Source organism: Neophocaena asiaeorientalis, unplaced genomic scaffold, assembly GCF_003031525.2.
Source record: "Neophocaena asiaeorientalis asiaeorientalis breed wild unplaced genomic scaffold, Neophocaena_asiaeorientalis_V1.1 scaffold79, whole genome shotgun sequence".
NCBI lineage: Eukaryota > Metazoa > Chordata > Mammalia > Artiodactyla > Phocoenidae > Neophocaena > Neophocaena asiaeorientalis.
In genome coordinates, this window is record NW_020175402.1 from 8204809 (window position 1) to 8221888 (window position 17080).

Consider the following 17080-nt stretch of genomic DNA (forward strand, 5'->3'; position numbering starts at 1 on the left):
AAGATAATTCTCTAAGAATCCATTTTTAAAAATTCATTTTCAGAACTTTACTGTGGTCCTGCTAAAATTATCTTACCAGGATTTTTCCTCCAAAAATGACACTTTTAGTGAAACTATTTTAGCAATCAGAAATATTGTGCGGGATCCTAAATGGGGAGAATGGTCCTACAAACACATTTCTAAAATACACTAGCATCATCTGCTTGGGTATTTAAATGACGCACTACTGCTAATGAACTGGAGAAACATGTAAATGTGCCTCAAGAAGACCACTCACGCTTCATTTTGAGGACTGGAATGAAATTGCAATTCTAAAAACAGCTAATGAAAATCAAAATGCTATGGAGACTGTCTAAAGTCAAAGGACAGAAAGAACAAAGGCTTACTTCAAAGAACTTCTGAATGACGTAATTTCCAAATACATCCACCATAAGCTGGTAAGCGGCCTGGAGGATTTCATTGAAGACAAGCTGGCGCTCAGCTGGTGTGGCACGCTCAAGTTTCAGCTGAATGAATCTGAAGTACATAGTAAAAAGGGCAATCACAGCATTTTAGGAAGACTTGGAAAGTATATAAAGATTAGCTCAATTTATAATGTGTCAGTTCTGAAACTAAATGTATGCGTGTGCGTGTACACAAAGGCACAACAGTGTTACTTAAATAAATCACTTGAGCTCACTTCAAATTGAAGAATTACTGAAAAGGAAAAAAAAGTTATATTGTGAAGTATCCCCTAATTTAACTGAGCTTTTAGAAGTATATTTAAATTTTAGTATACTTCATTACAACAGGACATGTATTTATGTGTGGGATTGAGAGGGAGCTGAAAAGGGGGGGCAGAAAAAGAGAGAAGAGGGTAAAAGCAGGCACAACACAGGGAGAACTCTACCGGACTTTTTCTTTTAGGAACCAGTCCAACATCAATAAACTCAAAGCCTATGGTCCTTATTATAGTCTTTAACTCACATTCATATGAAGCAGTACATATTTATTAATGATGTGGAACAGTTGTCATCTATGTGCAGTCTCTTTCTAAAGTAGTAGCTATTCAGTTTGCCTTTTTTAGCTCAGGTGACTATATCAGAAAAACCATGTTCTTCTCCCAACCTGGCCTTTAGGATCTAAATATGAGAAATCCTTGCCCAGTAGCAAGCTGGCAGAACTTAAAGAGGAGGTAGGTTCTTTGGGAGTTGTTTTGGAGGAACTGTCAGAGAAAGAAAAAGGGAGAGAGAAGGATGGATGATGTCACCATAAATCTGCTTTTTTCTGAGGACCAGGGTCCCTTTCTGTGAAGTCCATTGGAACAGGGAGTGGTAACCAAAGCTAAATTCTGTGTTTTATAATAGCATCTTCTAACCTCTGTGCAGACTCTCACTTCTACAGAATGGAACAACAAAGAAAAGTGGTGGCACCATCTTACTCCTGAGCCGAGATCCAAATCTGCATGTGAATAGAGTCTCTTTGAGAGCAAGATTCTTAATAGCGATTAAAGTTGCAAAAGTGTACACATGTCTTTGTGTTAGTGTTTCTGTATTTCTTAAACTGCAGACATTCTGGGAGGTTCTCATGAACAAAGGAACACCAGACTAATCTTTCAGAAAGGTAAAAAGGTTTGTTTCAGCATGTGATCCAGATTACTAAATGGCTCTTCTCCATCACTTGTATATCTGTTGACTCTCATAGCCACATCCCTCTGAAATAACAGGAAGCGTACTAAAAAGCAAACTTTGTTTCAATTATTATATGGCAATTTACTTAATGTATACCTTATCTGAAGCATGGAATTTAAGGCATTAAGATTTCAGTTACCTTAAGTGGCAAAGCCAAGTCCTCACCTGGACCCATGCTGGTCTTGGGAAAACTCCATTATATGCCCAGCAATCTCCCGCAGTTGTAAATTGGGATACCGGTTATTTCGAAAATCTTCCAAAAGCCTGCTCCTGCCAGAGGGCATGACATCAGACATTCCATATCGCAAACGGGAAGAGGAAAATAGGGTGCTGCTGGGGCTGAAGAGGCTGGAGGCACTGCTCGCGCTGCGGTACTTGGCTTCAGCGCCTGGAGCAGCAGAGATGTATCTTCCACTGCCATTTGTGAGTCCTCCTGTTGGTTACAGAACAGGAGAACTCAAGACTCATTCTTAACGAACTTTATTCGAGAGGAAAAAGCATCCTATACATGAAATCCTGCATCACCTCTGATTTCTTTTCAATTCTGCTGCTTTCGTGTTAAGATTCAATTCTATTAGTGCCACGACTTTCATAAGACAAACTCACCAAGCTGGAAGAAAACTTTTGCACAAAACTTGAGAGGGGAATGCTATTAACCATTGATAGGAGACTGCTAGCAATAATGGAGCAATGGTTAGTATAGCCCTTAGTAAATGAAAGGAGGAAAGGTCCTGCTGTGTGAACCAGCACCTGAACACCAGGATCAGAAAAGACAAAATGCACAGAGACTTCAGTGGTTTTCCACTCTGATCTCTGTGGAGATTCCTGCCATCAGTGGATAATCCCCACTCCCATCTGAAACCATCCCTTAAAAAAAAAAAATAAAATCTTTCTTTTTAGGGTACCCAGATTAGTCTGTTTTATATAGTGGACCTCTCAAAAAAGCTTTGAAGGCATGGTTTTGCCGCTAAATAGAAGTCTGAAAATCACTAAGGCAACCAAGGCCAAGGATTAGACATAAGGGATAGAAAAAAAGACGTGTGCTTTGAAATGGAAGGTTTTCCAGTTCTTCACCAGGAATGGACAGCATCTAACTCCTTCTACTGGAACAGAGCCTGAAGTGATTGCAGTAGCAACAACTTTCAGGCTACCGATATTGCCGTTTTGACTGCTGACAAGGGAATAATCATTGTGAATCCGAGACACATAAAACAGAGATAAGACTGAAATGCCTATCAAAAGATAAAACAGAATTAAAAAATTATGAGTATATATTTTCAATATATTTTTTTTTACAATAGAGGGTTTCTTTTTAAACTTTAGATTGTACTATAAAAAGGATGTGAAGCCCTTTTTCTGTTTTTTCCCCCATTCCTACTTTGCAAAGTAGATAAGAAATACCAGTTAAACCACAAAGAGTGTAGGTAAATAACAATTCAGGAGCCATGAGAAAAGTCACCCAACATGAACTGCCTGTTAACTTCTGCAGAGCTTTAATGAATGTCTGGTCTGGAGTTTAATGGTAGCTACAAAAAGAGACTCAGCTTGGATTTCTCCACAGAATTCCAGGGCCCAGTTTCAAAGGTCGGGGTCTCAATGAAAACAGTGGAACCAAAAGGAAATGGCTCAACATTAAATTTTGTTTAAATAGATAAATAAAAATAAAAGCTACTTGCTGAGCATTTGTCCTATGCCAGGCTCTATGCTAGAAGTATTTAATATCCACTTTCTATCAAATTCTCACTGGCATTATGGAAAGGGAGTTTTTAATTCCCATTTATGTAACAGAAAATTAAGGCCCAAAGAGGTGAAATGCTTGTCAAAAGATACAAAACCCAAAATTATCATGGCCAGAATCTGTCACTGCCCTTACAACTACACGAGACTCATTTTCAGACTCAGTTATATAATTTTCTTGTTCTAAAGCAGCGGTCCCCAACCTTTTTGGCACCAGGGACAGGTTTCGTGGAAGACAATTTTTCCATGGATGGGGCGGGGGGGGGTGGGGGTGGGGCAGGATGGTTCAGGCGGTAATGCAAGTGATGGGGAGGGATGTGGAGCGGCAGATGCAGCTTCACTCGCTTTGCCCGCCACTCACTTCCTGCTGTGCAGCCCAGTTCCTAACAGGCTGCCAACCCTGTTCTAAAGGACATTGTTTTTCTTGTCAAAATTCCATAATATTTCCTAACCCAAAGGAAAACATTTCTTTAAGGAAAGGAGAAAGGAGGTTTATAACAAAAGAGAATAGTAGCCATATGGCTGCTCTTTATTCCATTTCAAAAACAATTCTTTCTACCCTGGCTTGAGATAGGGGACAAACAGGCCAAGAGGTGGTAATCAGGTAAGTCAGCAGGTACTGGGAGAGTGTGGTTAAGAAGAAGGAACAGCATGAACATACAAAGTTTTGAAAACAATTTAAAGGTTAAGAACCTGGTCACTAACAAAGGCACTTAGGGAAAAGTAACATATCAACAGAGAAACAATCAAACTCTTAAAAGGCCTGACAAACATCCAAATTAACATGCAAGGTAGGAGACAACAGCATTCTGCCTATGGAATGTGTATCTCTGTAAATAAACTCTCTTTCACTTAAAAAGAATAAACATGGAAGGTGGCCAGGTCCATGATGACAAGGCTGAATGACAGGAACCAACCCTGAGCACTGCCCTACCCCTAAACTTCCAGTTATACGAGCCAACAAATGAACTTATTGTTTAAGCCACTATTAGATTGATTTTCTGTTACTGTGGCCAAAAGCATACTGACTAATCCATAACATAAAGGGGTGGAGTGACTACTGGGTAGATTTATACACCTGCCCTGAAGTTTTGATTTTTGGCTTTGGTGTCTTTGGATGCCAGACAGGATACACAGACACACATATACACACACAGCTTTTATTATTGAGAAAGGAAGTATACAAATCTGAAAAAGAAAATAAATTTCTCCAGGTACTATATTATAAATGGCAAACTAACAGTCAACAGGAATATTTTGCTCAGGCCAAATAATTTTCTTTAAACATTAAACCAACGGTTAAAGTAAATTTTTGCTTAAAAATGTGGTTTTCTGGTTGTTTTTCAAAAGGTACCTGGCAAATAGTAGACCATCATTATTTGTGGACTGCAGCTCCTTTATATGGGGAATATGCAGAAAGGTGTTTTCCAGTTCACTATAGTTTACACACCTACATGTGCTAATACCCAAATTACTATCCCCTGGAGATGGCCCCTGAAAGTGTTTGAATTTTAACCCCATTTTTAAAGGAACATTTCACGCAGGCTCTTTAAGCCTCCTAGTGATTTCACAAAGTTTTTCTATAACATTTTGACAGTAGTGGATTTCACAGAGCTCTGTCCTATGACAACATTTCCACAGAAATCAAAGGCTTAAATGTTTTGTATATGTGCAGGTTTCCCACTCCACATGTAAAGAGCCTCACCATTCCACCCTAACAACAAGCAAAAAGCTGAAAAATCAACAATTCTTCTTAGATCCACAAGAGAGAGGAAGACAGAGCAAACCACTGTCCCCAAGACTGGAGAGACAGACATACAGGTCACCACAGCTAACCAGACCAGGGACTCAAGTGGACACCACTGCCTGAACCAGTACCACACTAGGAAAACCTGAACTGTAACTGACAAATTAAGAGGCTCAGTGCGGGATGACCCTGAAATACACAACTCCAGCCTACTCAAACTATCCTGTTCCACTAAAGGGAGGAGGAAGAAAACTAAGGAACACTTGTGAAGTTGACAGTCCAGAGGCACAGGCTCACTAAAAGACTGAGACCTAATCATAGATCTATAGAACATTTTTCCTCCCTCCACACCTCACCACCACATTACTAAAAACCTATGTACAGCAGTTCCTTTCACTCGATGTACCAGGCATGGGCTATCAAAGATAAACTGCAAGGCATATCAAAAGGCAAAGAATAAAATTTGAAGAGTAAAAGCACACATCAGGAACATACATGGCAGGGATGTTGAAATTATCAGACTGGGAATTTAAAATAATTATGATTAATATGCTAAGGGCTCTAAAGGATAAAGTAGACAGCATGCAAGAATAGACAGGCAATGTAAGCAGAGAGATGGAAATCCTAAGAAAGAACCAAAAAGAAATATTAGAGACAAAAAACACTATAACCAAAATGAAGAATGCCTCTGACGGGCTTATTAACAAACTGGACACAGATGAAGAAAGAATCTCTGAGCTAGAGGATCTATCAATAGACTCCTCAAAAACCAAAAAGGAAAGAGAACAAAGACTGGGGAAAAACAAAATCCAAGGACTGTGGGGCAACTACTACAAAGGTGTAACATACACATAACTGGAATACCAGAAGGGAAAGGAGGAGAGAAAGGAACAGAGGGAATATCTGAAACAATAATGACTAAGGATTTCTCTAATGCCAGACACCAAACAGCAGATCCAGGAAGTGCAGGGAACACCAAGCAAGATAAAGACCAAAAAAACTACTCCTCCAACTATCATTTTCAAATGATAGAAAATCAAAGATACAGAAAAAATACTGAAAGAAGCCACATGGGGGAGAACACCCCACCTACAGAGGAGCAAAGGTAAGAATTACATCCAACTTCTCCTCAAAAAGTATGCAAGCAAGAAGAGAAGACTGTAAGTTTTGAGAGGAAAAAACCCACCAACCTAGAATTTTGTACCCTGCAAAATTATCCTTCACAAGTGAAGGAAAAATAAAGACTTTCTCAGGCAAACAAAAATTGATGAAATTTGTTGCCAGTAGATGTGACTTGCAAGAAATGTCAAAAGAAGTTCTTCAGAGAGAAATATAAATAATACAGGCCAGAAACTGATCTATATAATGAAAGGAAGAGCATCAAAAAAGGAATAAGTAAAATAAAAACTTTTATTTACCTTATTCTTCATTGATCTGACAACAGTTTGTTCAAATAATAGCAACAATGTATTCAATTATGTATGCTTATGTTTATATCATATACATATATATATACACATATGCTTTATATAGCTGAAATGAATGACAGCAATGACACAAAGGATGGGAGGAAAAGGTTAAGATTATTTTGTTATTTTAAGGTCCTCACACTACATGTGAAGTCATACAGTCTTATTTGAAAGTGGACCTGGATTAATCGTAAATGTATAATGATCCTAGGGCAACACTGAAAAAAAAAAAAAGTAGTAGTATAACTGATAGGTTAAGAAAGGAAATAAAATGGAATCATATAAAATGCTCAATTAAAACCACAAAACGCAGAAAAAGAGTGGAAGACAGAAACAAAAAAAAAATAGAAGACAACAGATATGGTAAATATTAACCCAACTATATCAATAATCACTTTGAATGTCAATGGTCTAAATGAACCAATTAAAGAGATTGTCAGAGTGGATCAAAAAATGTAGTCCAGGGGCTTCCCTGGTGGCGCAGTGGTTAAGAATCCACCTGCCAATGCAGGGGACGTGGGTTCGAGCCCTGGTCTGGGAAGATCCCACATGCCGCATAGCAACTAAGCCTGTGAGCCACAACTACTGAGCCTGCACTCTAGAGCCCGCGAGCCACAACTACTGAGCCCTTGTGTCACAACTACTGAAGCCCGTGTGCCTAGAGCCCGTGCTCCACAACAAGAGAAGCCACCGCAATGAGAAGCCCACACACCACAAGGAAGAGTAGCCCCCACTCGCCACAACTATAGAAAGCCTGTGAACAGCAACTAACACCCAACGCAGCCAAAAATAAATAAATTTATTTTTAAAAATGTAATCCAACTATATGCTGTCTACAAGAAACTCACTTTAAAAATAAAGACACATACAGATTAACAGTAAATGGACGGACAAAAGTATACCACGCTTAAATTAAGATGTGCTTCAGTTACTTGATACAAAAGGTTTTCTAGTATTTCTAGCCATCTAGTATTCCATCCTTTTCCTATGTGGAATGTTTTCATTCATCTTGTTTTGCTTTCTGTACTCAGAGATTTAGTAGATGCCTAATGGACAAAGTCCTGCCTTCTTTGCTTTTTAAAGAAAAATTCCAAAGGTGCCCAACATCTGGCTCTGTATTTATTACAGGCGGAGGCAATGTTGCTCACCAAAATGTTTATAAAAAGTTCTCCCCAATCCACTCCCTAATATCACAGCCAGGTAGCCCTAAATGAAAATAAGCCTAAGAGTAACTGTCTTTAGTGCGTAATACTAAATCCTAACTAAGTTGATTTTCACATGGTTTGTTTTACAGATGACAAGTCACCTTCAGAGAACCAGGTGTCACAAAACACTACACTTCCATTTAGAACAGAGAAGTGCCTAAAGGGGCACACATGACTAGTAAACAACCGGAAATTAATACAGGTTACTGAACAATAAATTAGAAACAGCTACTGCAGTTCAGGCAGGGACAGAGAAAACCATTTTGTTTGATCTTTGCTTTTCTTAAAGGACTAAGGGCACATACAACCTTGAATTTAAAGGACAGGAAGAATTTATTTTAAGAAGATAGGAATTCTACCATGATGATAAAACTAAATGCTTGCAAGCAACAAACAATCCAAAACAAAACTAGAATTCCATTCAAGAAAAATAAAATATACACTAACTAGTTTAACAAAAGACATTTAAGACCTACACACTAAAAATTTCAAAACTTTGCTGGGGAAAATGGTGCATGCAAAAAGATGAACCATCACCTCATGCAATACACAAAATTAATTCAAAATAGATCAAAGACTTTAAGAGCTAAAACAATAAAATTTTTAGAACAAAACATAGGAGAAAATCTTTAAGACCTTGAGATGGGCAAAGATTTCTATACCAGAAAGCATGATAAACTGGACCTCATCAAAATTAAAACTACTGCACTTCAAAAACAACCATTTAAAAATAAAGGGCTTCCCTGGTGGCGCAGTGGTTGAGAGTCCGCCTGCCGATGCAGGGGACACGGGTTCATGCCCCGGTCTGGGAAGATCCCACATGCCGCGGAGCGGCTGGGCCCATGAGCCATGGCCGCTGAGCCTGCGCATCTAGAGCCTGTGCTCCGCAACGGAAGAAGCCACAGCAGTGAGAGGCCCGCATACCACAAAATAAATAAATAAATAAATAAATAATAAAAATAAATAAATAAAAACAAAAAGATGGGACTTCCCTGGCAGTCCAGTGGTTAAGACTCCACACTGTCACTGCAGGGGATGCAGGTTCGATCCCTGGTTAGGGAAATAAGATCCCGCAGGCCACGCACAGCGGCCAAAAAAAACCCAAACGAAAACAAACAAACAGAAAACCAAACCAAACCAAACAAAAGGGTAGCATAAAAATAAAAAGACAAGCAAAAGACCAGAAGAAAACAGGTATATGCAAAACACGTATCTGATAAAGGAGTCATATCCAGAATATATAAACAACTCTTACAACTCCATAATAATAATGACAAACAATGCACATCCAAAAATGGACAAAAAATATGAGCAGACATTTCACCAAAGATAAACAAATGGTAATAAGCACATAAAAAGATGCTATAGTCATTAGGGAAATGCATATTAAAACCACAATGACATAACCATTTCATGCCTCCTAGAATCGCTACATTATATAAGAAAAATAAGAACAAATGTTGGCGAGGATGTAAAGAAATTGGAATCCCTTGTACATTACTGGTGGGATGTAAATGATGCACCGAACTGGAAAACAGTTTGAGTTTCTCCAAAAGTTTAACATAAAACTTACATACAGTTCAGCAATTCTACTCCTAGAGAAATGAAAACCTGTGTCCACAGAAAAACTTGCATGCAAATGTTCACAGCAGCATTATTTCTAATAGCCAAAAACTGTAACCAACAAACATCCTTCAACTGTGGGTAGTTAAGACAAAACGTGGTATATATCCATAAAATGGAAGACAATTCAGCAATAAAACGGAACAAACTGCTGACACATACTACATCATGGATGAAACCTCAAAAACATTTGAAGATAAAGAAGGCAAACAAAAGAGGTCACATACTATATGGCTGCATTTATATGAAATGTCCAAAAAAGGCAAATTTCAAAGCACAAAGTAGGGAATTCCCTGGTGGTCCAGTGGTTAGAACTCCACGATGCCACTGCAGGGGGCACAGGTTCGATCCCGGGATGGGGAACTGCAAGCACACGCAAGCATGCCTGCTCCCCTCTCAAAAAAAAAAAAACAAACAGAAAATAGATCAGTGGTTGACTGGGACTAAGGGTGTGAATGGGGATTAACTGTAAATGGTCAAGAGGAATATTACAGAGGGGATAAAAATATTACCAAACTGACTTATGCTAATGGTTGCACAATACAGAAAGTTACTAAAAATCATTGAATTGTACACTTGAAATGGGTGAATTTCATGATATGTAAGATACAACTCAATAAAGTTGTTTTTTCAAAACAGAAGTCTGGGGCTTCCCTGGTGGCGCAGTGGTTGAGAGTCCACCTGCCGATGCAGGGGACACGGGTTCGTAGTAATCGAAGTTTGATCTTTAAACAAGTAATGAAAAAAGCATTGAAGAGTCTATAGTAGGCACTCAACAAGTGATTGTTGAATAAATAATGAGAAAAATAACTATGCAGGCACTGATGTTTTTTACAGTGCCCTAACACGTGTCTGTCTACTGGGAGGAAGTGTGAAAACGGTATCATGGAGAAAAGATCCACACTGGGATAACAGAGATATAGGCTGGAGTGTGCACTCAAACTCTTACTAGCTATGGGGTATCATGAAAGTCACTGAACCATGCTGAGTTTAAGTTTCCCTGTGTAGAGCAGAGTTACTTGAGTATTTAACATAACGAATGAACACAATGAATGAATGCTTACTTAGTATGGTTGTTAGTGATCCAAGAACTGATAGCCGGTGGCAGCAGTGTAGTATCAATAGTAGAAGCTATATTAGGAATGGCCCAATATATATTTGGTAAAGAAATGTTGCATTTCCTTGGTGACAAACGGTAAATAGACTTATTGAGGTGATCACTTTGCAATAGTTAAGAATAAAGCATACACGAACCCTTTTCTCAAGGAAACAGGCTGAGGTGAGGCAGAGCACTACCAATCAAGACACAAAGTTTCTCAGGAATGGCATGTATGATTAACGTGGTACATGCAGCAACGGAAGTCCAATGGAAATACATACCTCTAAAGTGCTTAAACAAAGTAAAAACATTTTTAAGGGAAGGTATATTAAAAATAAAACCAGGCAGACAGCAAGAGTCATTAAAATAAGAAATAACTCGCACCAATAGTTAGTTCCTTCTCCACAGGGGAAACGTAAATCAAGGAGAAGGAGGTATTTTATTAAATTGTTGATATATTGGAAAGAGGAAAGGCACCATGCATGCAAGTAATGTTTCCAGCTCCATTTTCAAACACCAAGAGCCATAGCATTTGGTTCAGAGGTTGATACAGTCCACAGGACAAATCTGGCCTGCCACCTATTTTTGTAAATAAAGTTTTATTGAAAGATAGCTGCACATTCTTTTACATTTTGCCTGTGGCTGCTTTCACACTTCTACAGCAGAGCTGAACACTGACTACATAGACCATCTGACCTGTAAGCCTAAAATATCTACTATCTGGATCTTTACAAAAAACTTTTTGCAGATTTAATTTGTTTACTACTCAGTATATGTTAACACAGTTCAAATGTTTAAACCAAGGAATTAAAGGGTACGATTTCTGGATCTGATAATGCACTGGTTTAAAAGCTATCCTGGGCACATTATGTGACATGATATACACTGACATTGCATGCTTTGGAGTCAAAAAGGTTTTGACTCTAAATCCGTTCAGATATGAGAAGACCTAGCAAGATATTTAACTCAGTTTCCTCACTTCTATATCATAGACATAATACCGTATCTTCCAGAGTGATATGTACAGCACCCAAAACCGTTAACAGTAGCCACTAATAGCTATTCCATAAATGTTAGTACCTTCCATCTACATACTAGACTGGGACTTTCATCTCCCCCTTATAAGTCTGCATTAACCCTCATTCTTTAAAGCCAGGCATCATGTCACAGGGAAACACTGTTGTGCAATATACCCTATTCCTTATCTATCCAATATGGACTTACCAATCTGGAACGTCCCTACAACTTTTCTTAAGTAATGTCCATATACAACATGAGACAGTGAGCTTTACAACTACAGTTCCCATCATGTGAAATCTCAGGATACACACATACACTCTCTCTCTCACATTTCTATGTACATACATACATACATAGTTCTGCCTTAAAACTCATCTCTCAAACTCAGAGACAGCACTCTTAGTTCTAGAATAATTAACTATATTATCCTGTGCCCTTCAAGACTTTTTTTGATTTTTATAATCATTTCCCAGTCTTTGTCTTTCCAAATAGAAGTACACTATTCATTTTCAGTCAGTCCTCATTTCTGAGTCCAGAAAGCCACTTTTAATCTTGCCAGTTAAAAACAAAAAAAGGTCCATGTAAACTATGGACTTTGGATGATAATGATGTATCAATGTAGGTTCATCAATTGTAACCAAGGTACCACTCTAGTGGGGGATGTTGATAATGGGAGAAGCTATGCATGTGTGGGTCAGAGGGTGTAAGGGAAATCTCTATACTCTCCCCTCAATTTTGCTATGAGCCTAAAACTGCTCTAAAAAATAAAATTTTAATTTAAAAATAATAATAATAAATAGAAGATTTTAAAAATCAGAATCTTCCAGCAAAGTGGCCATACATGGTATTTCCCAGGACAGTACTGATTCAGGCCTGTCATCACAGAGTAATTATTAACAGCAACCCCATTAACTCTCAAAAGCATCCTGGGTTGCATGATAAATTATATGGTCACTGTACTTCTATGCCTCAGCTTTCCCCATCTAAGAAATAAATCAGTACTTCAAAATCCAAACTCGATAAATAACTAGAGGAAGGGAGTGCGTACCATCTTCCATCTCTTGAAAGATTTAAACATTTGCCACCCAAATCGTTAATACAAGTTTCTTTTCATTCTTATAACTGTCTGCTTAGTATCCTCTTTTCCCTCCTCATTTTCCAGGATCTAAATGCTAACACTTTTTTAAACCCCACACATATAACAAGCTAAACATATAATTGGGAAATATACATCTATACTCATTAGCATACTATGTAGTTTAAGAATGTATATACAAATTTTTTTAAAGAATCTGACAAAATTTTTAAAATAAAATGCTTTATGTGAGAAAGTAAGATATTAAACATATACATGGGGGAGGGGAGGGGAGTCTGAAAAACAAGGCTAAGTATTAATTGTGGTGATATTTCAGTGGTGATAACGAGGTTAATACACTCTTTGTCTCTATTTTCCAGCTTTACTTAAAATGAATCTGTACTGTGTTTATACTGAAAGATTCTCACATGTAGCCAAAGATGTTCATACTAAAGCTGAAGTGAATATACAGGGGAGGCGCCCAAACTTGAATAAATCCCGAACTGCTGTGCTACCTAGGTACAGCCTAAATAACATGAGGTACCTTCAGGAAGGCACAGAACACCCAGGACACGTCTTAGGATAAAGGGATTGTCCTTTGCTTATGCAAAGTACTTCTAATGTCATCAGTGGCAAGAGATTTCTAGAGTTCAAGGTGGTGTTAGAGTAATGGTTCTTACCCAGGTTTAAGCTTGAAGAGGATCCATGTGAAGAGAGGGAAGGAGGTGGTGTCTGTGAATGTCCTGGTCCCTGACTAGGGAGAGGCATGCCCACGGGTCCAGGAGAGGAGGAAAAGCTAAGGCCGTTATAAAAACTGTGTCCAATGGGGGTCAAGCTGCTCGATGTCCTCTTATAAAGGTCACTGCTGCCAGTCAGGGAGTCACGGCGGGAGCCACTGCCAGTGTTGGAGTTTGCAACTAAAATGGAATTAAAACAATGCAGATAAGAAAAGGCCTGTTCTTCGAAGAACAAGCCCAGTGACCTGTTCCTAATACTTTGATCCAGACTCCTTACCACCGCAAATTTGTCAGCAGAGACAGCCTAACTGTTTATGTGGCAGTTCTAGGGGCAGGTAAAGTAATAAAGAGGACATGGCTCAGGTTAACATGAAACTCTTTTTCAAACCATCACACGTATGCTAAATTTTCCTTCCTTTTGTGTCTCATATTATGGGGGTGAGGGTGGGTTAAAATCCTCTGATGGCCACATAAGTTATGGGAAAGGTGAAAGAAAATGGGCTAGAAAGAATGCCTTTCATCAACCCAAAGGTTCTAGTAGAAAAATGGAGTAGAAAAAAGATTTGTGAATGGGGTACTGCCCCACTACCCAAGACTTACATATGAAAGCCTGGTTTCTCAAAGGGCTCAATCAAGAGTTATTGCTAGCCCCCAGCTCCAACTTAAGACACTTTCTCTCAAATAAACCCTTCTGTTTTGAGATCACATTGTTTTACAAACACTGCAATTATCCCATTGTTTACCTTACTACTTTCCTGCTTTTTTCTCCCATCAAAACATTTAAAATATCTCAGTTTAACTCCTTCCTCCCACTTTTCCATAATATCCACCTTAATCCTTCTCAAGAGACTGGAGAAAACTCATGACTCTTTAAGGCCTGCAGACTGTGGAGTACACTACCCTATGATCTTTGGTAAGTCCTCCTCCCTTGGTTCTTAACATCCACATTTGTATAATTCCCTCCACATTCTTCCAATGCCTGCAAAAATCCTCAAGGATTTTCTAATCCTTGAAACAAATGGACTTTGAGAGTATAAATAAGTAGCAACATGAATGTAAACCTGAAGTAGGCCCCAAATGTGTAACTTGAATAGTCCATTATCTCAAACACATGTGGAACAGCTGGGTTCCCACAGGGCTCGGTCCAGATCTGCCTGTGGTATCTGTCCAGGGTTCCATGCATTGTCAGTGTTCCATAAAGATTGTAAAAATAATTAAAATTCAGTTTCAACAGCACATCAGTCTGATTTCTACCTGCTGTTCCAAACCCTCCAAGGGCTGATCCCAGAGTGGCGCCGAGAGAACTGCTACTTCCAAATCCCAAGGATGTGTTGGCAGGCTGGGCAGAGCCCTGGGAGAAGAGGGAGCTGCTCTGTGAATTGCTGCTCAGAGAGTTGTTGCCATAGAAAGAGCTGGATGCCAGGTTGTTACTGGGCTGCTGCTGGGGCTGGGGCTGAGGCTGCTGAGTTCCTAAAGGGCGAAATGGTCCATTTGTTGTTCCAGCAAGACCACCGGCTGCTCCATTTGCTGAAGCTGCAGCCGCTGCAACAGCTATGTAGAAGAAAGCAAACCATTTGGCTATGAAAGAGATTGGCCACATTTCCAAACTACATTGTTATCCTTTTGAAAACCTTTTAATGTTGCCATATTTTTTCAAAGCAGACACAAACCTTGTAAAGAACTATACAAATCTGTCTTTGACCCCTTCATCTGAAGCTTCTATTTTCTATTTCTACTTTCAATTCAAAGTCAAAATACCATTGAAGCCAAGTTCACTGTATTGACAGCTCTAAAGAAGCTATAGTTTAAAATAGCAATGGATATCAAAAAGTACTCATTTCAAATACAACTACTTCCTAAAATCTCAAGTTCTACCAATATCTACATTAAGGACATTTTTTTCCAGAACCAAATACTGAAGTCCCTCAAATTCCTAGGACACTTGAGCATGTTGCTCTCCCCTAGATGTCCCCACTGTTGCTCCCAAATTTATAATATATATGACTTAAAATAAAAACCTATTGCCCCACCCCCTCAAGCAAAAAACAAAACAAATACCACATCATCTTAAAATAACGATATGAATTTCACGATATGAAGTGAAATTAGCCTTGGACTTCTGCCAACAGTGCCATTTTGTATGAGTAATCCAACTTCCTATGCTCACAGTAGAGCAGGTCCTTGCTGGTAACCAGCTGGTACATGCTGTCAACAGAATCAGAATCTGATCACTTGCTGCTTCTGATTCTCTCTTTGAAAAATTACAGGGTAGAATTCCTACACTGAGAATGTCAAAGTATATTTCAACACAGTTTAAGAATATCATCCATTGCCCCTTTTAGATCTGAGTGAGTCTACTAAGACGTAAGCTCACCTGCTTGTGCGGCTGAGGAGCTAATGATGACTGGGGCAGGAGCTACAAGTCGAACAGGAGCTCCAAGGCCGTTTCTCGCTCCTGCATTCACCACAAGGGCACCGGTTTGGTCATAGTAAGCAGCAGGAGCCAAGACTGGATAACCTGAGAATATTAAGTTAAGTACACATGAAACAGATAAGTACATATGAATCTAACAAATGTCTCCTGGGCACCAGCATATCTTATTGATAGACAGTTACAAACTCAGCATTGGGATCCTGGCTTCGCCACTTAAGGTAGCTGTACAACGCTGAATCTCTGGGTATCCTCATGAGGATAATAATAATAACAGCCTCACAAAGTTCTTGTTAAGATTAAAAGATGAGTGTGAAAGATGTAACATGCTACCTGGCACAATAAGGGGTAGTGTTATTTATTATCCACCAAGTGTTAGGGAATTCAGTGGGATAGGGAATACCTGTGCTCTTCAAAGTGCTAACCACAGTTATCACCAGCAACCATACACTGACAATTTTTTTTATGTTTTCTTGACTTCACAAGTTAACAGTAGGTACAAATGATTCCAACAATCAAAGAACTTTCATACCACATAATCTAAGCACAAATATCCTACAAGTTAGCAGGGAAAACCTAAACAGGCTTCAATTAACAGGGTCTTTCAATATTCTATGAGATGGAATCTTCAAATCCTATTGAGCCATAAGAGAAATTACAGGTGACTTCATAATAAAACATAAATGCTTAGTAATTAACAACATGCATGACGCAAGTTCAAGTTACTCAGTGAATTCATAAATAGATCAGTTGATTTAGGAATGTGCCATGGTAAGAACCCATAAAATTATACTGAGGTCTCAGAAGGACCTGTTTCAAAGGAATAACCTCAGACTACATGCAATCCATGCAAAGAATAAGACCAGGAGACAGTGAGCTAAGAATAACCTATATTCAGGATATATATCAATCACATATAGACAGCTACAAAGCACCTCTACTGTTGGTTCGAGAGAAATCCTAAACATGTAAGGAGGACACTATCAAGGAATACTAGGAATGTCTTCCTAATAATACTATTCAAAGACATCAGCCTTGGAGCGATGCTGATGCAGTCTGGCCACTCTTTCCACTCTTAACACTGCGAGAGAAAACAGATCATCACCAAAGGAAAATAGCATACTCCAAGCTATGTGTGGAGGTTCACATATCTCCAACATTTAAGACTGAGACTGGCTCAGAACACTAGGCGCTCTCATCAACGAACTATGGTCTAAGTGAGGGCAAGTGTATGTCATCCTCGCCAGTTGCCAAATGATGACAAGCC

General features: G+C 38.9%; 1 protein-coding gene and 1 non-coding gene across 17 annotated transcripts in view; both read right to left on the reverse strand.

Annotated features, from left to right (window-relative positions):
• The window catches only part of PUM1 (pumilio RNA binding family member 1), a 128103-nt gene that overhangs the window by 19057 nt on the left and 91966 nt on the right, over positions 1 to 17080 (reverse strand). For 12 of the 16 annotated variants that reach the window (XM_024766621.1, XM_024766622.1, XM_024766620.1 and 9 more), the window contains 5 exons: positions 15757 to 15900; positions 14637 to 14933; positions 13326 to 13562; positions 1836 to 2103; positions 387 to 516 (listed from right to left, as the gene is read on the reverse strand). In XM_024766621.1, coding sequence (XP_024622389.1) covers positions 387 to 516; positions 1836 to 2103; positions 13326 to 13562; positions 14637 to 14933; positions 15757 to 15900 — 1076 coding nt within the window. The remainder of the gene's footprint in view (positions 1 to 386; positions 517 to 1835; positions 2104 to 13325; positions 13563 to 14636; positions 14934 to 15756; positions 15901 to 17080) is intronic. The other 4 variants (XM_024766615.1, XM_024766625.1, XM_024766619.1 and 1 more) reach the window with 2 other exon arrangements.
• LOC112414454 (small nucleolar RNA SNORD103/SNORD85) lies at positions 16985 to 17061 on the reverse strand. Its single transcript, XR_003006149.1, has one exon. It is a non-coding gene; the product is annotated as a small nucleolar RNA SNORD103/SNORD85 (small nucleolar RNA).